At 53.6% G+C, this 24097-nt stretch overlaps 1 protein-coding gene across 2 annotated transcripts in view; it reads right to left on the reverse strand.

The window, feature by feature from the left end:
• The window catches only part of SFXN5 (sideroflexin 5), a 97321-nt gene that overhangs the window by 5854 nt on the left and 67370 nt on the right, over positions 1-24097 (reverse strand). For both annotated transcript variants that reach the window (XM_059845568.1, XM_059845569.1), the window contains exon 11: positions 14112-14229. In XM_059845568.1, the coding sequence (XP_059701551.1) occupies positions 14112-14229 (118 nt within the window). The remainder of the gene's footprint in view (positions 1-14111; positions 14230-24097) is intronic.

Below are 24097 nucleotides of genomic sequence, written 5' to 3' on the forward strand. Positions count from 1 at the left end.
TCAAATTAATAATAAAAATTGAATTTAAGAGGTGACCAATACAGTTCTCTTCATTTTAGGTTTCTCTCAAGCCTTTTTGACCCCTCTCTTTGAAGGAAATGTTCAGTTTTCATAATAAAAAAACATTGTATTCAGTCAAAATGTTTTTCACAAAACCATGGAAAGTCTCCTGACAGGTCAAAATTAGAACCAAGGATTCATGGAATGGTTTGGCTTGGAAGGGACCTTAAAAATCCTCTCATTTCCACCCTGTCCTACAGCAGCTGGAGGTGCTGGTGGCCAAAGCCCTCATGGCAAAGAAGAATCAGGAATGGATAAATCTCAGGAGCCAAATACCCCAAATTTGCTCCTTTTCACTGTTTCAAAGAAGGGAGAAAAGCTGGGCACGCCCTGCCTGTGCCAGGACCCGTGGTCAGCACTCTTCCACCAGAGCTGAGGCACCAGAGCTTGAAATGAAAGGTATCTTTAAACAATAAAAATGGAGGAGAGCTGGGATGTTTGGCTGTTCTGGAATATTTGGTTGTTTTGGCTTTTGAGAGTTATTAAGTTCAGGAGATTTTTTTTTTTTTTTTTTTTTTTTTGTCCTGGAATGTTTGGCTGTTCTGGAATATTTGGCCGTTGTGGTTTTGGCTGTTCTGGAATGTTTGGCTGTTGTGGTTTTGGCTGTTCTGGAATATTTGGCTGTTGTGGTTTTGGCTGTTCTGGAATATTTGGCTGTTCTGGAATATTTGGCTGTTGTGGTTTTGGCTGTTCTGGAATATTTGGCTGTTGTGGTTTTGGCTGTTCTGGAATATTTGGCTGTAGTGGTTTTTGAAGCTTTCCCATTTCAGGAGACATTTTGTTTGCCAGGGATGCTTTGCAGGGATGTTCCTGCCCTCAGCTGGAATGGGAATAAGCAATTGCCCTGAAGCAGAGCAGATTTCAGGATTTTTGGGGCAGCTGTGGGAATGCAACTTCCCCCTTCCCTGGACTGGGCAGTGCTGGCTTCGTGGTTGGATTTGATGATTTTAAAGGTTTTCCAGCCTGAATGATCCTGTGGTTCTGTGGTGTGGTGGGGCTGGGTTAATGGCTGAACTTGACAACTTTAAAAGTCTTTTCCAACCTAATTTCATGATTCTACAACCAAGGGTGGGAGTTTTCAGTCTCACTTTTGGGGAATTATCACAGCACAGCTTCTGTGGGGAAAAGCACTCAGCAAAGACCTCGACATTAAATCAGGTGGGAAGAAGGGAAATGTGGATTTGGGGAAGGGAAAAAGAAGGGAAATTGGGAATGTGGATTTGGGGAAAGAAAAGGAAGGGACATTGGGAATGTGGATTGGGGAAGGGAAATTGGGAATGTGGATTTGGGGAAGGGAAAAAGAAGGGAAATTTGGAAATGTGGATTTGGGGAAGGGAAATTGGGAATGTGGATTTGGGGAAGGGAAAAAGAAGGGAAATTTGGAAATGTGGATTTGGGGAAGGGAAAAGGAAGGGAAATTGGGAATGTGGATTTGGGGAAGGGAAATTGGGAATGTGGATTTGGGGAAGGGAAAAAGAAGGGAAATTTGGAAATGTGGATTTGGGGAAGGGAAAAGGAAGGGAAATTGGGAATGTGGATTTGGGGAAGGGAAATTGGGAATGTGGATTTGGGGAAGGGAAAAGGAAGGGAAATTTATAAATGTGGATTTGGGGAAGGGAAATTGGGAATGTGGATTTGGGGAAGGGAAAAGGAAGGGAGATTGGAAATGTGGATTTGGGGAAGGGAAATTGGGAATGTGGATTTGGGGAAGGGAAAAGGAAGGGAAATTGGGAATGTGGATTTGGGGAAGGGAAATTGGGAATGTGGATTTGGGGAAGGGAAAAGGAAGGGAAATTTATAAATGTGGATTTGGGGAAGGGAAATTGGGAATGTGGATTTGGGGAAGGGAAAAGGAAGGGAGATTGGAAATGTGGATTTGGGGAAGGGAAAAGGAAGGGAAATTGGGAATGTGGATTGGGGAAGGGAAATTGGGAATGTGGATTTGGGGAAGGGAAAAGGAAGGGAGATTGGAAATGTGGATTGGGGAAGGGAAATTTGGAAATGTGGATTTGGGGAAGGGAAAAGGAAGGGAAATTTATAAATGTGGATTTGGAGAAAGAAAAGGAAGGGAAACTGGAAATGTGGATTAGGGGAAGGGAAAAGGAAGGGAAATTGGGAATGTGGATTTGGGGAAGGGAGATTGGGAATGTGGATTTGGGGAAAGAAAAGGAAGGGAAATTTATAAATGTGGAGTTGGGGAAAGAAAAGGAAGGGAAATTGGAAATGTGGATTTGGGGAAGGGAAAAGGAAGGGAGACTGGGACTGTGGATTTGTGGCTGGAGCTCCCTGGCCCGGGGTGTCTCTGGGATGAGTGATGACAACAGCCACGATGTCAGAGCCCAGGTGGGACCCCAGCCCCACACCTGGGGGAGGTGACCCCGCTCCCTGCGAGCCCCAGCCTGTCCTGGAGCACAGCAGCTCCTGAGCTCCAGCCCCTGCTCATCCCCAGTCCAGCCCCAGGAGCTCTCCTGCTCCCACCTCCCCCTGCCCCACCCCAGGGACCCTGCTGGGCCCTCACGGTGACATCAGGGACACCTGGCAGACACGAGGGGCTTCTTCTTGGCCTTGCTGTTTGAAATTTGATGTTTCTGAGCCTTTCTCTGGGGTTTTTGGGGGGTTTGGTGAACACTGAGCTCTCAGACCCTCAGCACTTCCAGCTTTATGAAAACTGGCACCAGCTCCAGGTCACTGCAGAGTTGTGAGTTTGGGTCTTCTGGGGAAGCAGAGGGCTGCCCAAAGCTCCAGAAACCTCAGCTGTCCAAACAAAACCACCAAAAACCCCCACATAAAAGCTTTGGGACCCTAAGATTTCAAATAGCAAGATAAAACTGTTGGCTGTGTTTGTCTTCCAGAGAGAGGAGACACCCAGGCCTCTGTGGGAGCTGAACCTTCTCCCCTCTGCTCTGGGGGTTTGCTCAGCCTGGGAGGGGTGGGATGGGCTAAACCTGGGACTACCACAGTAAATCCATTTCCACAGCAGCTCCAGAAAGGTCTCAGGACCTTCTGAGACCTCCTGGCACAGGAGCAGCTGTGTGTGACCCCAGGGCTCGTGTCCTCCCTCAGGACAGGGCTGGAGGAACTTCCCCCTGGCTTCCTGGAAGAGCCCTCCCATTCCAGGATGCAGATTTTTTTTTTTTTTTGGAACATCCGAGCCAGTGGATTGGTGCAAAAGTCACCAGCCCACTCCAAGCAGGGCCCTGAGAGCTCCCAGAACTGCAGAGTTTGGTTATGATTCCTGATCCTTGCTGGAATGGAAAGCACCTGCGCAGGCACTCAGAGGTTCTCCTTTCTTGGAAGGAAAAGAAAAAATCTACTTTTGAATGTGGACATCACTAAAGAGTTTCCATTTGGATGAAAATGAGCTCCTAGGTCCATTCCAGCAGGAATTCCTCAAGCAGCTCTGCCAAGGAAGAAGGAATTTGTTGCTCTTTGCTGAAGACACCGACCCCAGAATTCCCCTGCTGCTCAGGAGGAAGAGCACGATGGAAGAGCAGGATTTAGGGATGCCCTGGGTGCTTTGGGGAAGCTGAGCAAACTCCTCAGGATCCCAAGCTGCAGCACATTTCCTTCTCGCACAGACCACCAGCCTCAGCAGGAACAGGAAATTCAAAAAGCAATTACAGATAATTACACATGTGAGATGTGATTAATCAGGCATTCTCAGCCCTGAGCAGGCAAGTCTGGACAACTGATCCCCCTCCTTTGCATGCTGCACCTCTTGGAGCAGGCAGGGCTGCTGCAGATGAGCCAAAACAACCCCAAACACACCAAAAAGGCCAAATCCAACCCCGTGTGACAAGAGAGGGGCAAGGCAGGAGAGGGCAGGGGAGATCTGGGGGGGCACCAGGTAAAGAGGCCTCTGAGCAAGAAGGATGATATGAAAGGTTTTTTCTGATTTAATGATTCCTGTGCGGGGCCAGGAGTCAGACTCTTCATTCTTCACCCTTCATGGATCATTCCTCATTCCAGCTCAGGTATTCCATGATTCCCAGCAAGCGGCCAGGGGGCCAGGCTGGGCTGGCAGAGGAGGGGCAGGGACTTGGTTTTCAGGCCCAGAATAAATCAGCAAAGCCCAGGAGCCACGGGAGGGCTCAGGAATGGCCAGGCAGGGCAGGAATCCCGGGGAGGAGCCCCTCTGTTTACTGTGGGTGCTGCTGAAAGGTGTCCCGAAGAAAGACAGCAATTAACAGGCCTGCAAAAAAATGGCTTCTTTCCACAAAGAGCCTTTTAAGTCTGTTTTTCGGGCCACTTTAAGGGTTAATGTTTAGCTGTTTATCCGGACTTGTCGGATGTCAGCTCTTTCTTTTGACTCCTAATGGCTTATAGCCATCAGGAGGTGAAGACTCCTCAAAAGAGCTGGTGTCAGGAATGTTTTTTTATGCCCACCAGCACCCACACACCTGCAGCAGCCCGTGCTTGCAGGGGGATGGTTTACATACTTGAACCTGTCTCCCAGGGCCAGGGGTATAAACATGAAACCAGATCCTGTCTGACAGCCCTGGGCGCTGCAGAGGGTCCCTGCTCCCACAGCCAGCCCCTGACCACAAAGGACAGCCCGGGTCAGACCCTGCTGCCCAGCCCTGCCGCCCCACCTGGGCGTTTCTGGGCCCTGGAAAATGGTCAGCACCTCTGAGCAGGGAAACAAAGGAGCACTCCCAGGAGCAGCCACCAAAAACCAGCTGGGTCACAAATCAAAGGCTCCGGGACCGGCAGGGCAGGGAGAACAAAGGCACAGCCCCCGCAGCCACCGGGGCTCTGCTCCCTGCCGACCTTCCCTGGCCCTGAGGTGTCACCGAGCCCAACAATCACCCAAACAGGCGGAGCAGGTGGAAATTTAACCACCCCCAAGTGGTCCAGGGGCTCCTAAGCAGTGGTGGTGGAGCCCCTGAAGGCCAGAGCCTTCTCCTTCTCCTTCTCCTTCTCCTTCTCCTTCTCCTTCTCCTTCTCCTTCTCCTTCTCCTTCTCCTTCTCCTTCTCCTTCTCCTTCTCCTTCTCCTTCTCCTTCTCCTTCTCCTTCTCCTTCTCCTTCTCCTTCTCCTTCTCCTTCTCCTTCTCCTTCTCCTTCTCCTTCTCCTTCTCCTTCTCCTCCTCCTCCTCCTCCTCCTTCTCCTCCTCCTCATCCTCCTCCTTGGAAATGCCCCTGGATCCCTGGCAGTGTCCCAGGCCAGGCTGGACAGGGCTTGGAGCAGCCTGGGACAGTGGGAGATGTCCCTGCCATGGCAGGGGTGGAACAAGATGAGATTTAAGGTGGGTCCAAGCCAAACCATTCCAGGATTCCAGGATTTTAGAGAAGCATTTGCTGCCAGAAGAAGTGGCCGAGGTCTCCCAGCTCCAGAGCACTGGGGAGCGAGCAGGGAAATGCTTTGATTTTGAGATTTTGAGAAAGAAGTGGGGGAGAAAACCCCATGGAAATGGGAGAGGCCTTGGTCCAGAAATGTTCTTTGCTTGGCCAGACTGGCTCCTTTCCTGGTCAAGAGGAGTTGCAGTTGTGCCAGGACACAAATCCAAAGGGCACGGCAGGGAAGAGCTTCCAGATGAGTTTGGGAATGGGGGTGACCCTGGGACAAGGCAAGTGCTGCCTCTGTGGCATCACCACCATGGATCTGCAGCTGGAATTCCACCAGGTGGAGCAGGCAGAGGGGAATGACTGGGACACAGCACCTGCTCCATCCCGGAAGGAGAACCCAAGGAGCATCATCTCCTGGTGGGAATGAGGAGCTGCCGTGCAAAAAGGAGGATCTGGGGGTTCTCCTGACTGGAATGTCCCAGCAATGGAATGTTTGGGCTGTGTGGTCTCTGCAGAAGCACCAGACTCTGCCCAAAGCCCTCCCTGGAGCAGGAAGGGGCTGGAGGCTGCTGGCTCAGCAGCTCAGGACAAAGCACACTTCTGGCTTTGCCACGTCTCCTAGCCACAGCTGCACTGCTTGGGCCTGACTTCACTCCCTCCCTGGGACAATGCAAAGCCAGCTCTTCCTTCTCAACCACTGCAGTTCTTTGCTTATTCTCAATTTTGTGTTTTCCTTGCTCTTGTCAAAAAATCTTCCTGCACATTGAGCACAGAGTACTTGTAACAGTGTCCTGAAGACTGCCCATGGAGGAGTAGAGAACATGCTGGGAGGTTTCTTCTGTGAAGGCAGATGAGGGGCTGCTTCACTTGGAAAGCAAAAGGGAAACTCCTTGCTCCTTGTGCTTTAATTCACCTTTGCTGTGTATTGGATACTGTAAAGTACAAGGGTACAAACAGCCCTGTAAAGGACAAGGACAGGTCAGGACTAAGCCTGGCACCCTTTCCCAGGCTCTCAGGGAATACCTTCATCCAGGAATGCTCTGGACTGCCTCAGGGAGGTCTGGAGCACCTGTCCCTGCCTCTGTCCCTGCCTCGAGCTCCCCCAGAAGCTCTGCTGTCACACTGACCTGGGGTTTGTCCCATGGAGGGTGGCCTGACCTTGCAAGCTCTAAAGCCAGCCCCAGGTCTCCTTCTGTGGGTGCAGATGATGGCACAGGTGGGAGCAGGAGCTGGGGCAGATCCCTGCAGCCAGGAGCCAGGTGTGGTTCCATCAGAACTGGGCCTGACCGACGTGCCCCTCACCTGTGACTCTGGCAGCAAAGCCTGAGGAGATCTTTGCCCTCCAATGCTCACCTGAGGCCTGTCCTGGAGCAGGGACACCTGACTCCCCTTAGGGGGGATTCTGGTCCTCTGGGGTCAAAACTCAGCTGAGATAAATCCCACCAGCCTTGAGAGAGCCCAGGAGAAACCATCACAGCACAATTCTGAACACTGATGGATGGACAGACGACTTCAACTCATCACAGCTGGAAAGTGCTGTGTTTATTACAGCACTGGCACAAGCTGAATAATTTCTAAAGGCATGTGCACCCTTTGAGAGTCTGAACTTTTTCTCAGTCTCCTAATTTGTTGCATATGCATTAAGTTGTGTAATAGGTTGATGCATATGTATTTATTAGAAATAATATTTCACATTCTTTCTTTGTGCAGAGAGCTCTCTGGTTGACCGTCCATCTCTGCACCTTTAGTTTTGGTTTAGTTCTTGTTTCAAGGTTTAAGGAGCCTTTCTTATCTTCTTCTACCTTGGAATTTCACATTCCTTTCACCTTGTTTGAGGCAGTTTTGTGAGCTACAGGATTTTGTGAGCACAAGTTTTTTACAAACACAGTGAATTATCAGACTCTACAGACTGAACAATTCAAAGCAGCACACTTCACTTAAATAGAAATAGATTTCTAACTCAGTTCCTAGCCCCATATCTCAGCCCCTGCAGTGGGCCAGCCAGAAGCTGCAGGGACCAGGAACACCAGGATGGCACAGCCTGTGTCCATCCACTGGGACACACTCTTCCCACCCACAGGGAGCCTTCATCTGCTGGCAGCTTCCCTGGCAGCAGGACCCTCCAGGATCAGCTGGAAAACCCAAACTGCTCCAGGGATGTTGGGGACAGTCCACCAGCCATGGCCAGTGCCCCAGGCTGTGCTCAGGTCCTGCTGGGGCTGGGAGTCCAGATGGAGTTTAGGACTTCCTTAGGCCATTATTTCCTATCAAAGATGGGCTGGGAGCTTCCATTGGAGTTCTGTGCAACCTCTGGGGCCTGCTGTCCCCAAATGTCACCTCCCCTCCCATCACCTCACCCTGCCAGGGACAGCACAATGCTCTGGGAGGGTCTCTCATCCTCCAGCCTCTGACAGGAACGAGTCCATCCTCACTAAGGAACCCCAGAAACCTCACTAAGCACCACCACCCTTCATGGGTGGAAAGGAGCCCAGCACATTCCCAAATACCTCAGACCTTCCCTCAAGTCCTACTTGAACCATGCCAGTGCTCAGCCACCCACTGTCTTGTAAGTCCTGGGGGTTCTGCTCAATTCAACCATTTATGGGCATTAAAGAAGCCCCCTGGGACCACCTCCTCATTGAGGCTGACATGGAGAACAAGGGAAAGGCAAGGAGATAAACCAGAAGATAAACTAGAAGATAAGGCAGGAGATTAACCAGAAAATAAGGCAGGAGATTAACCAGAAGATAAACCAGAAGATAACCAGAAGATAAACCAGAAGATAACCAGAAGATAAACCAGAAGATAAGGCAGGAGATAAACCAGAAGATAACCAGAAGATAAACCAGAAGATAAGGCAGGAGAGAAACCAGAAGATAAGGCAGGAGATAAGGCAGGAGATAAACCAGAAAATAACCAGAAGATAAACCAGAAGATAAGGCAGGAGAGAAACCAGAAGATAAGGCAGGAGATAAAGAAGAAGATAAACCAGAAGATAAGGCAGGAGATAAGGCAGGAGATAAACCAGAAGATAACCAGAAGATAAACCAGAAAATAAGGCAGGAGATAAAACAGAAGGGAAACCAGAAAATAAGGCAGGAGATAAACAAGAAGATAAGGCAGAAGATAGATAAATCGGAAGATAAACCAGAAGATAAACCAGAAGATAAGGCAGAAGATAGACAAATCAGAAGACAAGGCAGAAGATAAGCTGGGTCAGCACTCAGGAGAGGAACCTCAGATGAACCTCTTGGTGCTCCCGGAGCAGGAGGAAACGATCTCTGAGGCACAGCTTGAATCCTCTGCAGTCTTTGGGAGACGCTTCCCGCTGAGCTCCCAGCCTCCTGCCAGCCCTCCAGGACCTCGTGGCACTTCTTTGCTGAGAGGAGCTCCTTCCAAGCCCAGCCTCCATCCCAAGGGCTCCCAGACTCCCAGGAAACCGTTCCCCAGCCCCAGAAGCAAAGCAGAACTTCTCACTTCTCAAACATTTTTCCCCATGGCAGCTGGCAAATCCCTTCCCTGGCTTCTCATCCAACTTGGACAAAATTACTGCAGAGAATCCCTCCCGCTCCCCTCCCCCCCGTGCAAAGCAATCCCAAGGGAGGGATGGTTCCATGGGGACCCCCTGCTGGATTGCATCTGATTTCCCTCCTAAGTATGGAATGGGGAAGCGTCTCGAGGGCTATGGCTGTGACCTCCATACAGCTCTTTTGTCAAGTGCCATTTCATTAAAAAATCAGCCTTTTAACTGTGGACACATTTCAACCTCACCAAATCTGCTAATTATTGACAGTTGGTGAAGAGGAGATTTCACTTGTTCCTCCTGTTAAACTGCATCTAATTAGTAATTACTGGTTCACTGTCATCTTTACTGCAATAATCCCACTGCACATTGGCTCATTAACCTTTTGCTTTTCTAAAGCAGCCTGCCAACAAGATGAAGGCTAAAACAGATTGGAAAACAATAGCTCAGCCTTGGATTTTAGGCTGTTTATTCCCCTTGTCCTGGAGATCCAAAAGGAAGATTATTTTTAAGGAAAGGCTGAAATCAGCCTCCTTCTGGAAGACACCTCGGTTTGCCTTGAGCATCACCCTAAAGACACCCTTGAAACTTCCAGGTGAGGGGCTCAGGTGGCTGAAGGCTGCTCTGCCACTCCCCAGCTCCATTTGTCCCTTTCTCACCTGGCCCTGTCCACCTTTGTCCCCGCGGGCAGGGGGTGCCAGGAGCTCCTGGTGGACCTGCTGAGGAGCGCTCTGGAGGAGCAGGGCCCACGGGGCAGGGAAGCAACCCCGTGGCTCCTTCTTCTGCTGCTACACTGAATTTCATTTGCACAAGTCCCATTTTCGGTTTGGAGCTGTCACAGCTGTTTCCATTGGCAGTGCATAGCTGAGTAGGAGTTGTCAGTGGGGATGCTGCGGGATTGGGAGAGGGAAGAGATTCCCCGGGGGGCATGGGAGGCAGTTGGAGGTTGTGGGCTAAATGCATTAACTACATGTTTCTCCTAAACTTAACAGCAGTGAATTACTCAATGCATATTGATGGCTTTAGGTACCACAGTTAGCACTAGCCTGGGATGACAAGAACGTTTCTCAGCAGCTCCAGCGTGAGTATTCCCAAGATCCATGGTTTCGTGGCTGATACGAGGGGTTTATTTTTATCACGTTCTCTTTAGAGCCACAATATCCAGAAACAAGCTGTGATTCTGGAGCACCGCTGCAGAAATCCAAGTGGAATCTCATCCCTACCAAACCCAGGCCTTGGCTGGGCTGGAGATGGACCCAAAAAAGGCTCAGGGTGCATTAACCTTGCCAGCACGTGGAGGCTGCTCCCCTCCAGAGCTCCCTTTCCCTGACACTGGTGCCTCTCTTTGCAGCCAGAGCTGAGCTCTGATTCCACTGGAGTTGCTGTAACACAGGAGTAACTCTGGAGCAGCTACAGCTGATGGGACAAGGTGGCTGCATTTACCCAGCAAATTCATGAAACCTATTGCAAGGCCTCAGCTCTGCTGGAAAACCAATTGTGAGCTTGAGCCCCGTTAGGATCAAAGGTGGCCACGCAAACTCCTGGCCCAAAACAAGCCCTCCACGGCACATCAGCCTCTGTGCTTGCTCCCTGACTTCCAGAAGGTTCTGAGTGTGTGAGCAAGGGCAGAACTTGGTCACTCACCGTTCCTGCAGGGGCTGCTGCTCCCAGCACAGCCCCAGTTCTGGAACAGAGCACATCTCTGACACCTCGCTGCTGACCTGGGACCACAGCCTGCTCCTGTCCTGCTGGGCCGTGACCCAGGCATGGGGAAAGCAAAGACATTCCCACAGAGATCAGCGCTTCAGCACCTCTGAATTCCTCATCAGACAGGACAGAATCATGGGAGCATTCTGGAAAAGACTCCAAGGTCATCGAGCCCAACCACTGAAGTTCAGGGTCTGGTGATGAGTGCCCAAAAATTCACAGGTTTGAGAAACACTCCCTGCAAGGAGACTTGGATTTCCCATCCAGAAATGGATCCAGAGGGGTTGGTCCAGGTAAAACACTCACTTTGATCCCCTGAGCATCCCCACAGAAACCTCCAAAGAGATTCTGGAGAGGGGGGAATGTCCTTTGTAAACACTCACATGTGTATAGAAAATGCAAAAATAATGGGAAAATAGGCTGGGAGAGCTGGGAATGTTCCCCTGGAGAAGGGAAGGCTCCAGGCAGAGCTCAGAGCTCCTGGCAGGGCCTGGAGGGGCTCCAGGAGAGCTGGAGAGGGACTGGGGACAAGGGACAGAGGGACAGGAGCCAGAGAATGGCTGCCACTGGGAAAGGGGAGATTGGGCTGGGATCTGGGCAAGGAATTGCTGGCTGGGAGGGTGGGCAGGGGCTGGGCTGGAATTCCCAGATTTGCTGGGGCTGCCCCTGGATCCCTGGGAGAGTCCAAGGCCAGGCTGGATCCACCTGGGACAGTGGGAGGTGTCCCTGCCAGGGATGGGTGGCACTGGGTGGGATTTAGGGTCCCTCCTGATCCAGACCACCCCAGGATTCTGTGACTGATCAGCCCTGGCTGCCCGTGGAGCCCCTGAGCCCTTTGGTGTGAGCAGATGTGGATCCAGCTGTGCAGGGCTCTCATCCCCTGGGGCAGAGCTGGGTGGCAGCAGGCAGAGCCCGGGCAGGCTCTGGAGGGCTCCTTCTCCCTGGCAGGGTGTGTGGGCAGCACTCAGCAGCTGCCTGGTCCCTCAGCAGGGCTGAGTCACGTTTGCTCTGCTCAGAACATCCCAGCTGCCTGCACCAGGTCACTCCCCACAACGCTGTCACTCCTGGGCTGCCTGCAACCCCAGTGTCTCCAGAGCCAAACCACTCCTGAATCTTCCCTCTGGGTTAGAATTCATTCAGCTCCTACAATCAATGAGATTTTTCCTTGCTGGAAGAGCAGGTTCTGCACAGGAGCAGTGATGTGAAGTATGTGTTATTTTTAGGGGAAACTTTTATCACTGAAAGAACAGCAAAGTGCTGGGATGCTCTTCCCAGGGAGGAGGTGCAATCACCATCTCTGATGTGTTTAAGACTGGCCATGGCACTTGGTGCTGTAGCTGAGGTGTGAGGGCACAGGTTGGGCTCAATGCTCTTAGAGGTCTCTTCCAACCTCATCATCCTGTGATTGTGTCACCCAGAAAGCCACAATTCCAGTGGGAGGTGTCCCTGCTCATGGCAGGAAACCATGAGAGGGTCCCTGAGGTCCTTCCCAGCCAAACCATTTCAGAACTCCAGGATTTTGGAGGAACAGTGGCAATGTCTCCTTTGGGATAAATCAGGTTGGTGGTACCTGCTGTGGCCTCGCTCTCCTGATTATCCTGAAAGATTTTTCCTGCAAATTGGCAGGAAATTGGAATTTTCCTGGAAAATTGCACCAGGGAAGGCCTAAACTGGATATTAGGAAGGAATTCTTCCTGGGAAAGGTGGGCAGGCATTGGAAGGTGCTGCCCAGGGCAGGGGTGGTGTCCCCATCCCTGGGGGGATTCCACAGCCCTGTGGAGGTGGCCCTTGGGGACAGGGTCGGTGGTGGCCCTGGCAGTGCTGGGGGAACAGTTGGGCTCGCTGATCTCAGAGGGCTTTTCCAGCCTTAAAAACGCTCAGATTCCCTGGGAAAGGAGCAGAAGGGATGCTGTCTGCCCCAGCCTCCTTCCCACGGGCAGGCTGGACGTGCTCCAGCTCCACCTTGAGCAGGTGTGAGACCTGGCAGTGCTGCTCAGCCTCCCCAAGCCCAGCCTGGGAGCAGAACTCGGGATCAGCACAGAGCTGAGCTCCTGCCAAAAGCACTGCCAGGCTCTGGGCATGCACAGAGCCCAGGAGAGGCAGGGAAATCACATTGCTCCTGCAACTGGGGCTTGTGCAGCTTCTGACTGCAATGCTGTGTCTGCTCCTGATGGAAGGGCTCCAAAAACGATGTTGACTAATTAGAAAAAGTTTAAGGAAGAGCCATATGAATCATTAAAGCTTCAGCAAACACGTCTTTTAGCAAGAGGCTCCAAGACTGAGATAAATTCAGGTTCTTAGAGAGAAGGGACAGTTTTCTCTCAGCCTGGAGACAGCAAGAAGGACAACAGAGAATTCCCAACGTGTTTGTCAGTCAGCACACAAGTGTACAGCAAGATTCCCTGGCTGGAAGTCATGGATAAACCCATGCAGACTGAAAAAACCATGAATTCACGTGCAGAGAGTGCTGCAAACTCCTGATCCAGCTGACAGGAAAAGAACCTTGCGAGAGAGCCCTGGTTTTTCTCCCTTAGGAACAGAGACCTTCTCTGGAAATGCACAGATTTACCACCAGGAAAAGCTCCAATCACCAAAATTAAAGACTTAAAATAAACCCACCCGAGCAATTTGTGCAGCTAAATTGGTCTGGGTGATTGCATTGGTCATTCCCTGTTTCCTTGGCTGGTTTTCCTTTGTTCCCCCCAGGCTGGGCCTTCCCAGGAGATGAAAAAGCAAAAAGCCCTCAGAGAAGCTCTGGGGAAGAACTTCCCCCTCCAAGGGGTGCTCCAGGCTCTCGGCCTCATGGGCAGAGCTTGGATTCAATATTTTAACTCCAAGGAAACCCCAGTGAGAGGGGCCTTCCCCTGCCTGGGGAAGCTGTGCTGCTCAGGAGAGGAATATTCACAGAATTTTACACAGAATTCCCAGAATGACCAGGTTGGCAGAGACCTTCAAGACCATCGAGTCCAGCCCAGCCCCAACCCCCCAGCTCAACCCTGGCCCCCAGGGCCACCTCCAGGCTTTGTTAAACACCCCCAGGGATGGGGACTCCACCACCTCCCTGGGCAGAACATTCCAGAACTTTCTCACCCTCTCTGTGAAAACCTTTTCCCTGCTATCCAACCTGTATTTCCCTTGGGGCAGCTGGAGGCTGTGAGCTCTGGGTCTGTCAGTGCCTGCAGACAGAGCCCAGCCCAGCTGAGCACAGGCACCTTTCAGGAGCTGTGAGAGTGATGGGGGCACCCCTGGGTCTCCTTTTCTCCAGGCTGAGCACCCCCAGCTGCCTCAGGGGTTCCTCTCAGGGTTTGTGTTCCCAGCCCCTCTCCAGCCCCCTCTGGATGGGCTCAAACATCCCAAAGTCCTTCCCAAGCTGAGGGGCCAGAGCTGGGCACAGCACTGGAGGTGTGCCCTGCCCAGTGCCCAGGGCAGAAGCCAGCTCCCCAGGAAAGGAGGGGCCCACAGGAGTGGGGCATCCCCCAGGAAGGCAAAGAGGCCGTGGTTTGTCACCCCCTGAGAGCCCCAGACCCCACTGACCTCGGACATCTGCGGGAACAGGCTGATGGCCAGGGGCAGGGCCAGCCCAAAGGCAGCCAGGCACACGAGGCTCTGCACCGGGAGCAGCATCCGGGGCCGGCACCTCAGGAGCCACGTCCTGCAAGGGAAAGGCTGGGTTAGAGCCCCCAGGGGACAGCCAGAGCCAGGTCCTGCAAGGGAAAGGCTCAGTTAGAGCACTCAGGGACAGGGGACAGCCAGAGCCTGAGGCAGAGATGTTGGACGGCTGGCAGCTCTTCACAAGGGATTTATTGTAGAGAAGGTGTTACAGCAGCCTTGGGTCCTGGGTGACAGAGCCACACCTGAAGCTGCCAGCTGCAGCTCTAGGCAAGCCTGAGGACCCTTTAGTTCTGGTTACACTGCATTTTATATTTTCCTTTGCTGAGCATCTTAATATATAACAACCAATCAGCATCATACACAACACCTTGACTGTTACCTACAGCCTGTCGTGACCATGTTATGGTCATTAGTGTCCAACCACAGGAGTTGGTGTGGTACAATCACCATGTTATGGTCATTACTGTCCAACCACTGGAGTTGGTGTGGTACAATCACCATGTTATGGTCATTACTGTCCTGCCACCAGAGTTAGTGTGGTACAATCCCCATGTTATGGTCATTAGTGTACAATTACCTGAGTTAGTGCAGTACAATCACCACACAAGTTATCATCATAATCACCATACAGGAGTTAGTGTGGTACAATCACCATATCATGGTCATTACTACCCAACCACCTGAGTTAGTGTGTTATAATTACCATATCGTGGTCATTACTACCCAACCACCCAAGTTAGTGTGTTATAATTACCATATCGTGGTCATTACTACCCAACCACCCGAGTTAGTGTGTTATAATTACCATATCATGGTCATTACTACCCAACCACCCGAGTTAGTGTGTTATAATTACCATATCATGGTCATTACTACCCAACCACCCGAGTTAGTGTGTTATAATTACCATATCATGGTCATTACTGTCCAACCACCCAAGTTAGTGTGTTATAATTACCATATCATGGTCATTACTACCCAACACCTGAGTTAGTGTGTTATAATTACCATATCGTGGTCATTACTGTCCAACCACCCGAGTTAGTGTGTTATAATTACCATATCATGGTCATTACTACCCAACCACCCGAGTTAGTGTGTTATAATTACCATATCATGGTCATTACTGTCCAACCACCCGAGTTAGTGTGTTATAATTACCATATCATGGTCATTACTACCCAACCACCCGAGTTAGTGTGTTATAATTACCATATCATGGTCATTACTGTCCAACCACCCAGGTTAGTGTGTTATAATTACCATATCATGGTCATTACTACCCAACCACCCGAGTTAGTGTGTTATAATTACCATATCATGGTCATTACTGTCCAACCACCCAGGTTAGTGTGTTATAATTACCATATCATGGTCATTACTACCCAACCACCCGAGTTAGTGTGTTATAATTACCATATCATGGTCATTACTACCCAACACCCAAGTTAGTGTGTTATAATCACCACACAAGTTAGTACCATCACCACCATACATGAGTTAGTGTGTTACAATTATGGTCATTACTACCCAACCACATGAGTTAGTGTGGTACACTTTAATCCCAAAGTTGTTTTTCAGTTTTCTTGCAGTGGAAAATTCTTAGATCTTTTTCCTACTCGCCACGTCGGCATGTTTGTTTGCCTGGAGTATCTTTCTGCTTTTCCTTAGACCTAGTTCTGCTTGGAAAAAACATCTTTTTGTTTGTGGCCAACAAATCCTTTGCTCTAGTCACAAAACCCCCTTCCAGCTTGACTCACTTGCTTGTCCAGTCAATGTCCTGGCTCAGTAATTGTCAATTTACACATCTATTGTTCTTCTCTATCAAAACTTGCCTCCACCTCTGTTCTGCTCTCAGGTTCTACACCCAGAGATCTTTCTGCCAAGCACACATAGCTGTGAGTTTCTTGTCCAGCTTTCACCCTTCCCAAAGGGAGTGCAGGACATCCCTGGATGGACTCTGCTGCTCACCTGGACCCACCCTGGATGGACTCTGCTGCTCACCTGGACACAGCCTGGATGGACTCTGCTGCTCACCTGGACCCACCCTGGATGGACTCTGCTGCTCACCTGGACCCACCCTGGATGGACTCTGCTGCTCACCTGGACCCGCCCTGGATAGACTCTGCTGCCCACCTGGACACAGCCTGGATGGACTCTGCTGCCCACCTGGACACAGCCTGGATGGACTCTGCTGCTCACCTGGACCTGCCCTGGATGGACTCTGCTGCTCACCTGGACCCGCCCTGGATGGACTCTGCTGCTCACCTGGACCTGCCCTGGATGGACTCTGCTGCTCACCTGGACCTGCCCTGGATGGACTCTGCTGCCCACCTGGACCCGCCCTGGATGGACTCTGCTGCCCACCTGGACACAGCCTGGATGGACTCTGCTGCTCACCTGGGCCTGCCCTGGATGGACTCTGCTGCCCACCTGGACCCACCCTGGATGGACTCTGCTGCTCACCTGGACCCGCCCTGGATGGACTCTGCTGCTCACCTGGACCCACCCTGGATGGACTCTGCTGCTCACCTGGACCCGCCCTGGATGGACTCTGCTGCCCACCTGGACCCACCCTGGATGGACTCTGCTGCTCACCTGGACCTGCTCTGGATGGACTCTGCTGCTCACCTGGACCTGCCCTGGATGGACTCTGCTGCCCACCTGGACACAGCCTGGATGGACTCTGCTGCCCACCTGGACCCGCCCTGGATGGACTCTGCTGCCCACCTGGACCCGCCCTGGATGGACTCTGCTGCTCACCTGGACCCACCCTGGATGGACTCTGCTGCCCACCTGGACCCACCCTGGATGGACTCTGCTGCCCACCTGGACCCGCCCTGGATGGACTCTGCTGCCCACCTGGACCCGCCCTGGATGGACTCTGCTGCCCACCTGGACACAGCCTGGATGGACTCTGCTGCCCACCTGGACCCGCCCTGGATGGACTCTGCTGCTCACCTGGACCCGCCCTGGATGGACTCTGCTGCCCACCTGGACACAGCCTGGATGGACTCTGCTGCCCACCTGGACACAGCCTGGATGGACTCTGCTGCTCACCTGGACCTGCTCTGGATGGACTCTGCTGCTCACCTGGACCCACCATGCCCCTCTCCTCACAGGAGTCAGCCCCTCAGAGAACCATGGAATGGGTTGGCTTGGAAAGAGCCTTAGAGATGATCCAGCTCCTCCTCCTGCCGTGTCAGGGACACCTCCCCTGTGCCAGGGTCCTGCCAGCCCTGCCCAGCCCTGGCACTGCCAGGGGGGCACAGCTCTGGCACTGCCAGGGGGGCACAGCTCTTCCCCAGCAGTCACCACCAACCCCAGCTCCAGCCACCCCCAGGTGACCCCGCCACAGGTGACCCCCCACAGGTGACCCCCCACAGGTGACCCCTGCAGCAGGCTGGAGCTGATGCCCCGTGAGCAGAAGGACCTCAGGTCCCTGAGAGGCTCTGGGAGCTCTGGGAGCTCTGGAAAAGGTTCTGGGAAAGGCACAAAGAGCTTCACTGAAGGGGTGATAGAGGCACAGCATTGACAATCCCTGAATTTGTTAAAATCCAACCCTGCACAGGGGGCAAGGATGTCTGGACATTTCCTGTTCCTGGGGGATGTTTATGAGCTCAAGATTTGTTACCAGCAATCTGCTGAAGGTACCTGCAAGGTCAGGCTCTGGTAATGACCCAAAAGTGACCCTTCTGGTGGGACTAACTCTGGAAAACTGGGACAACCTTTGCCTGGTAGGAGCTGGTATATTAAATACATTCCAGGATAAATATTAACCAAAATATTACAAATAATAATAATAAATAGTATTTATAAATCATATATAAATATTATAGATATTATAAATAATTATAACCATTACAAATATTATATTAGCTATTATAAATAAATAAGAATATTTAATAAATATTATAAATCATAATAAAAATATTATAGATAATAACTGCCTCAGGCAGTTTACCAGTGTTAAAGGGGAAAATATAATTTGTGAAGGATTTATTCCAGAGCCATTTACAAAAAGGATCCCTATCATTCAACTGAAAAAAAAAATGGGAATATAAGCCCACAGCAGCACAGGGAGTTGTGCTGGGATGTGCAGAGGGGCTGGATTTGCTGCTGGGTTACTGAGGACACAGGGAGCAGCTGGAGCTGGGCCAGGGCAGGTTTAGGTTGGATTTTAGGGAAAGGTGGATTTTACACACCCCCTGGAGAGGGGGGAAATCCAGGGGTAAAAATCCAGGCTGCCCAGGGAATGGGCACGGCCCTGAGGCTGCCAGAGCTCCAGGAGCCCTTGGACAGCACTCCAGGGATGCCCAGGGTGGGATTCTGGGGGTCTGGGCAGGGCCAGGGTTGGATGGGTGATCCCTGTGGATCCAGCTCAGGAGATTCCACGATTCCATGATCCCCTTCCCCCTGGGGAGGTCACAGGAGCTCTCCTTGGCCAGGGAAGGTTCAGGAGATGGCACCAAGCCCTGCCCATCCATCCCTGAGGTGCCAACCTGGCATTCAACCACTCCCACCCCAAAGTGCCCCATTCCCAGGTGCCACCAGCCCCTCCAGCCCGGGGCTGTCCCTGCCCTGCCCTGGCATGGGGCTGCAGCCAGGTGGGAGCCAGGTCACCTCAGCCCCTTGCTGCACCTCCAGGGCTGGCTCTGAGCACACCTGGGGGATGGGATGAGAAGGAATTCGTGCCCTGCTCCTGCCTCAGCCTCCCCACCCTGCTGAGAGCTGCCGTCATCTGCAGGAGCCAGGGCAGACGTGGGGAGAGCCAGCACCAGGGTGTGACTCCCCCAGGAGCTCAGCTCCTCACTAATAAGCTCTCGAGACAGAGTTGATCCTATCAATTTGTGCTGTGAAAATCAAACTTCTGTTCTCCAATCTTGAGCTGCTCTGTGCTGCACAGAGCATGGCTGCAGCTCAGAGCCTCTCCGAGGAGCCTGCGAGGCTTGGACCAAGCAGGAGAGCAGGGCACCTGTCCAAGGAGGAGAGCAGGGCACCTGCCCAAGGAGGAGAGCAAAGGTCACCTGTCCCAGCAGGAGAGCAGGGCATCTGTCCAAGGAGGGAAGGTGACCCATCCAAGGAGGAAAAGTCACCTGTGCCAGCAGGAAAGGTGACCTGTCCCAGCAGGTGACCTGCTCCACACCCTGTCACACCTGCCCTGTTCCAGGAGTGCCCTGGATAAACTCTGATCACCCCTGGGTGCTCAGGGGCAGCTCCTGGAGCTCTGATCACCCCTGGGTGCTCAGGGCCAGCTCCTGGAGCTCTGATCACCCCTGGCATGGGCAGGGGCAGCTCCTGGAGCTCTGATCACCCCTGGGAGCTCAGGGGCAGCTCCTGGAGCTCTGATCACCCCTGGCACGGGCAGGGGCAGCTCCTGGAGCTCTGATCACCCCTGGGTGCTCAGGGGCAGCTCCTGGAGCTGTGATCACCCCTGGGTGCTCAGGGGCAGCTCCTGGAGCTCTGATCACCACTGGGTGCTCAGGGGCAGCTCCTGGAGCTCTGATCACCCCTGGCATGGGCAGGGGCAGCTCCTGGAGCTCTGATCACCCCTGGCATGGGCAGGGGCAGCTCCTGGAGCTGTTTTCTGTCCTGCTGAAGCTGCTGTGATCCGCGAGAGCCCTCACTGGGACACTGCCAGCAGCAGATCCTCGCAGCCTCCCGGGGCTCAGTTTAGAGCCAAGGCATCGCTGCTGACACCACCCCTGCCATCTTAATTTGGAACTGCACCCTCTGTAATTACTGCCCTGTCGGGGACCTTATAATCACCCAAGCCAAACCCCAACCAATTTAAAAGGATCCCGGGTCCAGCCCCCAGGTGTGACTTCCAGGGGTGCTTCCAGCCCAGGCCAGTTCAAATTACAAGGGCCGACCTCCTAATTAGGAAGAGTTATGGCTCGATTTAAAAAGGAGAGCAGACTAATTAACACATGTAGTGTAATGTCTTAATTGGGCTTCAGATTGGAGAATTTGTGTGGTTCAGAATAAATGACTCATAATTAGCCAAGAGGTCCAGTTTTCTCCTGTCCCTGGCTCCCTGCTCCCGACACCGAGCTGGGGAGGCAGGGGAGTTAAATATTGCATTTTGTGAGCTGTCAGCTGCACTGCAAATCCCTCTTTGCACCCATTAACCCCCCAGTGGAGAGGAGTGATGAGGAGCTTCCAAAGGGTTTCACTGCCGAGGATCAGCACAGATTGAAAATAAATTAATAAAATCAAATATCCGTGTGGAAATGAAATTAATATCCATGTGGTGAGGAGGGGTTTCGTTCACACTGCTGCCCTGCCTGCTCTGCCAAAGGGTTGGGTCAGGGAACGGGGAGCTCTGGGCCTTCAGAGCCCCCTGACAACCCAGCTCTGGCATCTTCTGGAGCCCAAAGAGTCCCAGGTGAGTGAGGCTGGCAGGGAGGTCACCCAGTCCCACCCCCCTGCTCCAGCAGGGTCCCCTGGAGCACAGGATTCAGGATTGTGTCCCGATGCATCTGAGTCTCTCAGAAGGTACTCAAAATAGAGATGTTAAAAACTGAATTGCTGAACATCTCCAGAGATGTTCAAAAAGCAGAGGAAGGAGCCTGATTTATTCACAGGAGCAAACCCCATCCCACCCCACCATAACTGCAGAAATGTTGGTGCTGTTCCACAGGAGAACAGGAGTTTGAGGGACCTCACCCCACGCACGGGACAGGGGCAGCTCTGGAATTAAACCCTGGCTCAGATTATTCAACAAGGGTTGGAAAGTTTGGTCACACCCTGGAAAGCTGCAGGAGGACAAGAGAATCGTGGAATCATGGAATGGTTGGGGTTGGAAGAGACCTTAAAGCCCATCAGGGACACTTCCCATGACCCCAGGTGGATCCAAGCCCTGTCCAGCCTGGCCTTGGGCACTGCCAGGGATCCAGGGGCAGCCCCAGCAAATCTGGGAATTCCAGCCCAGCCCCTGCCCACCCTCCCAGCCAGGAATTCCTTGCCAGGATCTGATCCAGGCCTCCCTCCCTCAGCTGCAGACCATCTCCCCCGTCCTTGCACTCCCTGCTCTCGGGGAAAGTCCCTCTCCAGGGACTTTAATGGTGTCATAAGCCCCCTTGGACATGTTCACTTTGTCGTCCCCAATTCCATAACCCAACACTTTTGCTCTGTCTCACGGGCATAAAAAACTGCTCCAGGATTCTTCCCTGACCTTGGGATGGAAAAACCAGCAAATCCCACAGCGCCTCCCCCTCCTCTGCCCCTTTTCCTTCCAGCTTTGCCCCTTTACCCCTTCAAACCCCGCAGTGCCCCTTCCTCCTGTGGGGGTTTCAGGGGTGGTTTTGTGTTGGGAGAGGTTTCGGGGTGGTTTTGTGTTGGTAGGGGTTTCAGGGGGGTTTGTGTTGGTAGGGGTTTCAGGGGGGTTTGTGGTGGGAGAGGTTTCGGGGGGGTTTGTGTTGGGAGGGATTTCGGGGGGGGGGTTTGTGTTGGGAGGGGTTTCAGGGGGGTTTGTGCTGGGAGGGGTTTCAGGGGGGGTTTGTGTTGGGAGGGGTTTCAGGGGGGTTTGTGCTGGGAGAGGTTTCAGGGGGGTTTGTGCTGGGAGAGGTTTCGGGGGGGTTTGTGCTGGGAGAGGTTTCGGGGGGGGTTTGTTCTGGGAGAGGTTTCAGGGGGGGTTTGTGCTGGGAGGGGTTTCGGGGGGGGTTTGTTCTGGTAGGGGTTTCAGGGGGTCTGTTCTGGTAGGGGTTTCAGGGGGGGTTTGTGCTGGGAGAGGTTTCAGGGGGGTTGTGCTGGGAGAGGTTTCAGGGGGGGTTTGTTCTGGTAGGGGTTTCGGGGGGGTTTGTGCTGGTAGGGGTTTCAGGGGGGTTTTGTTCTGGTAGGGGTCTCAGGGGGGGTTTGTTCTGGTAGGGGTTTAAGGGGGGTTTGTGTTGGGAGGGGTTTCAGGGGGGGGTTTGTTCTGGTAGGGGTTTCAGGGGGGTCTGTTCTGGTAGGGGTTTCAGGGGGGGTTTGTTCTGGTAGGGGTTTCAGGGGGGTTTGTTCTGGTATGGGTTTCAGGGGGGGTTTGTTCTGGTAGGGGTTTCAGGGGGGTTTGTTCTGGTAGGGGTTTCAGGGGGGGTTTGTTCTGGTAGGGGTTTCAGGGGGGTTTGTGCTGGGAGGGGTTTCAGGGGGGTTTGTTCTGGTAGGGGTTTCAGGGGGGGTTGTTCTGGTAGGGGTTTCAGGGGGGGTTGTGCTGGGAGGACCCTGGGGGAGGCCGGCAGGGTGAGGCAGGCGCGGGAGGCTGGCGGTGCCGCAGGTACCAGCGCCCCCAGAGCGCGCACCTGCCGCTCGGAGCCGCGCTGCCGCAGCCCTGGTAAACACACCTTGGTTCAGCTTTCATCGCGCCCTTCATTAGCGCTTTCAATTCCGCAGAATTTGGCAGCCGCCTCTGGCGTTTTTCGGCGGTGCCGCAGTGGATTCCATATGGAAGTCTCGCTGGAGCTATCGGGGGCGCTGAGGCCGGCCCGCGGTGGCGGGAGGAGCTGTGCGCTGCTGAGCCCAGCGGGCGGCACCGAGCCCGGCTCCCCGCGCCCACCGACCGGCTGGGCTCGCTGGGCCGGCACCGCCGGGCACCGGGAGGGCCGGGGGGTCTGCGGGTCCGGGGGGGCTGGGGGTTCTGGGGGGGACCTGGGGGGGGGCCTGAGTGATCCTGGGGGGTCCTGAGTGATCCTGAGTGATCCTGGGAGGTCCTGAGTGATCCTGAGTGATCCTGCGGGGTCCTGAGTGATCCTGGGGTGTCCTGGGGGATCCTGAGGGCTTCTGGGGGCTCCTGGAGGGTCCTGAGTGATCCTGGGAGGTCCTGAGTGATCCTGGGAGGTCCTGGGGGATCCTGAGTGATCCTGCGGGGTCCTGAGGGGTCCTGGGAGGTCCCGAGTGATCTTGAGTGATCCTGGGAGGTCCTGAGGGATCCTGAGTGATCCTGCGGGGTCCTGAGTGGTCCTGGCTGATCCTGAGTGATCCTGCGGGGTCCTGAGTGATCCTGGGGGATCCTGGGAGGTCCCGAGTGATCCTGAGTGATCCTGCGAGGTTCTGGGGGATCCTGAGTGATCTTGGGAGGTCCTGAGGGGTCCTGGGGGGTCCTTGGGGATCCTGGGGGGGTCCCGAGTGATCCTGGGGGGGTCCTGAGTGATCCTGGGGGTCCTGGAGGGTCCCAAGTGATCCTGGGGGTCCGGAGTGATCCTGCAGGGTCCTGGGGCATCTTGAGTGATCCTGGGTGATCCTGAGTGATCCTGGGGGTTCCTGAAGAATCTTGGGGGATCCTGAGTGATCCTGGGACATCCTGGGGGATCCTAGGGAAACCTGGAGGGTCCTGGGGGATCCTGGGGTGTCCAGGGAGATCCTGAGGGGTCCTGAGCAATCCCACACTCCTCCCACCGCCCCTCTGGTGCACCCAGGAGGTTTGGGATGCCCAGCTCCCCGTCAGGTCTCTCTGCTCTGTTCCCCAGCTTTTGTCACCGTTTTGGGTCATTTTGGGAGATGTGAGCTCCAGCAGGGACCAGCAGCTCCGCCGTGCCCCCAGCCAGGCCAGCGCTGTGCTGACAGCCCTGAGCCCTGCAGAGGACACAGCAGATGCCATCGGAGGGAGCTGGGGGCTTCTGGGCTTGATTGACACCATTAAAGGAGCAGTTTCTGTGTTTACTCTGGGAACAGCCCCAGCAGCCGAAGGTGTCACTGCTGGCAGCTGCTGAGCCCAAACAAACCTCCCTCGGGCTGGGCTGGACAGGCCTGGGGAGAGGCACCTGAGGGAGCATCCTGCACCCTCTGGCAGGGAATGTCTCCAGGAGAGGCCCAGGGGCACCGGGGCCAGGGGGGGCCCTGCCTCAGCCCGGCTCTGCAGGGACACACCAGACCCAGCAGAGGGAAATGCCCTGCCAGCCCCACACGGCTCTGGCCAGCCCCCAGGAAAACCC

Source organism: Haemorhous mexicanus, chromosome 4 (assembly GCF_027477595.1).
Source record: "Haemorhous mexicanus isolate bHaeMex1 chromosome 4, bHaeMex1.pri, whole genome shotgun sequence".
NCBI lineage: Eukaryota > Metazoa > Chordata > Aves > Passeriformes > Fringillidae > Haemorhous > Haemorhous mexicanus.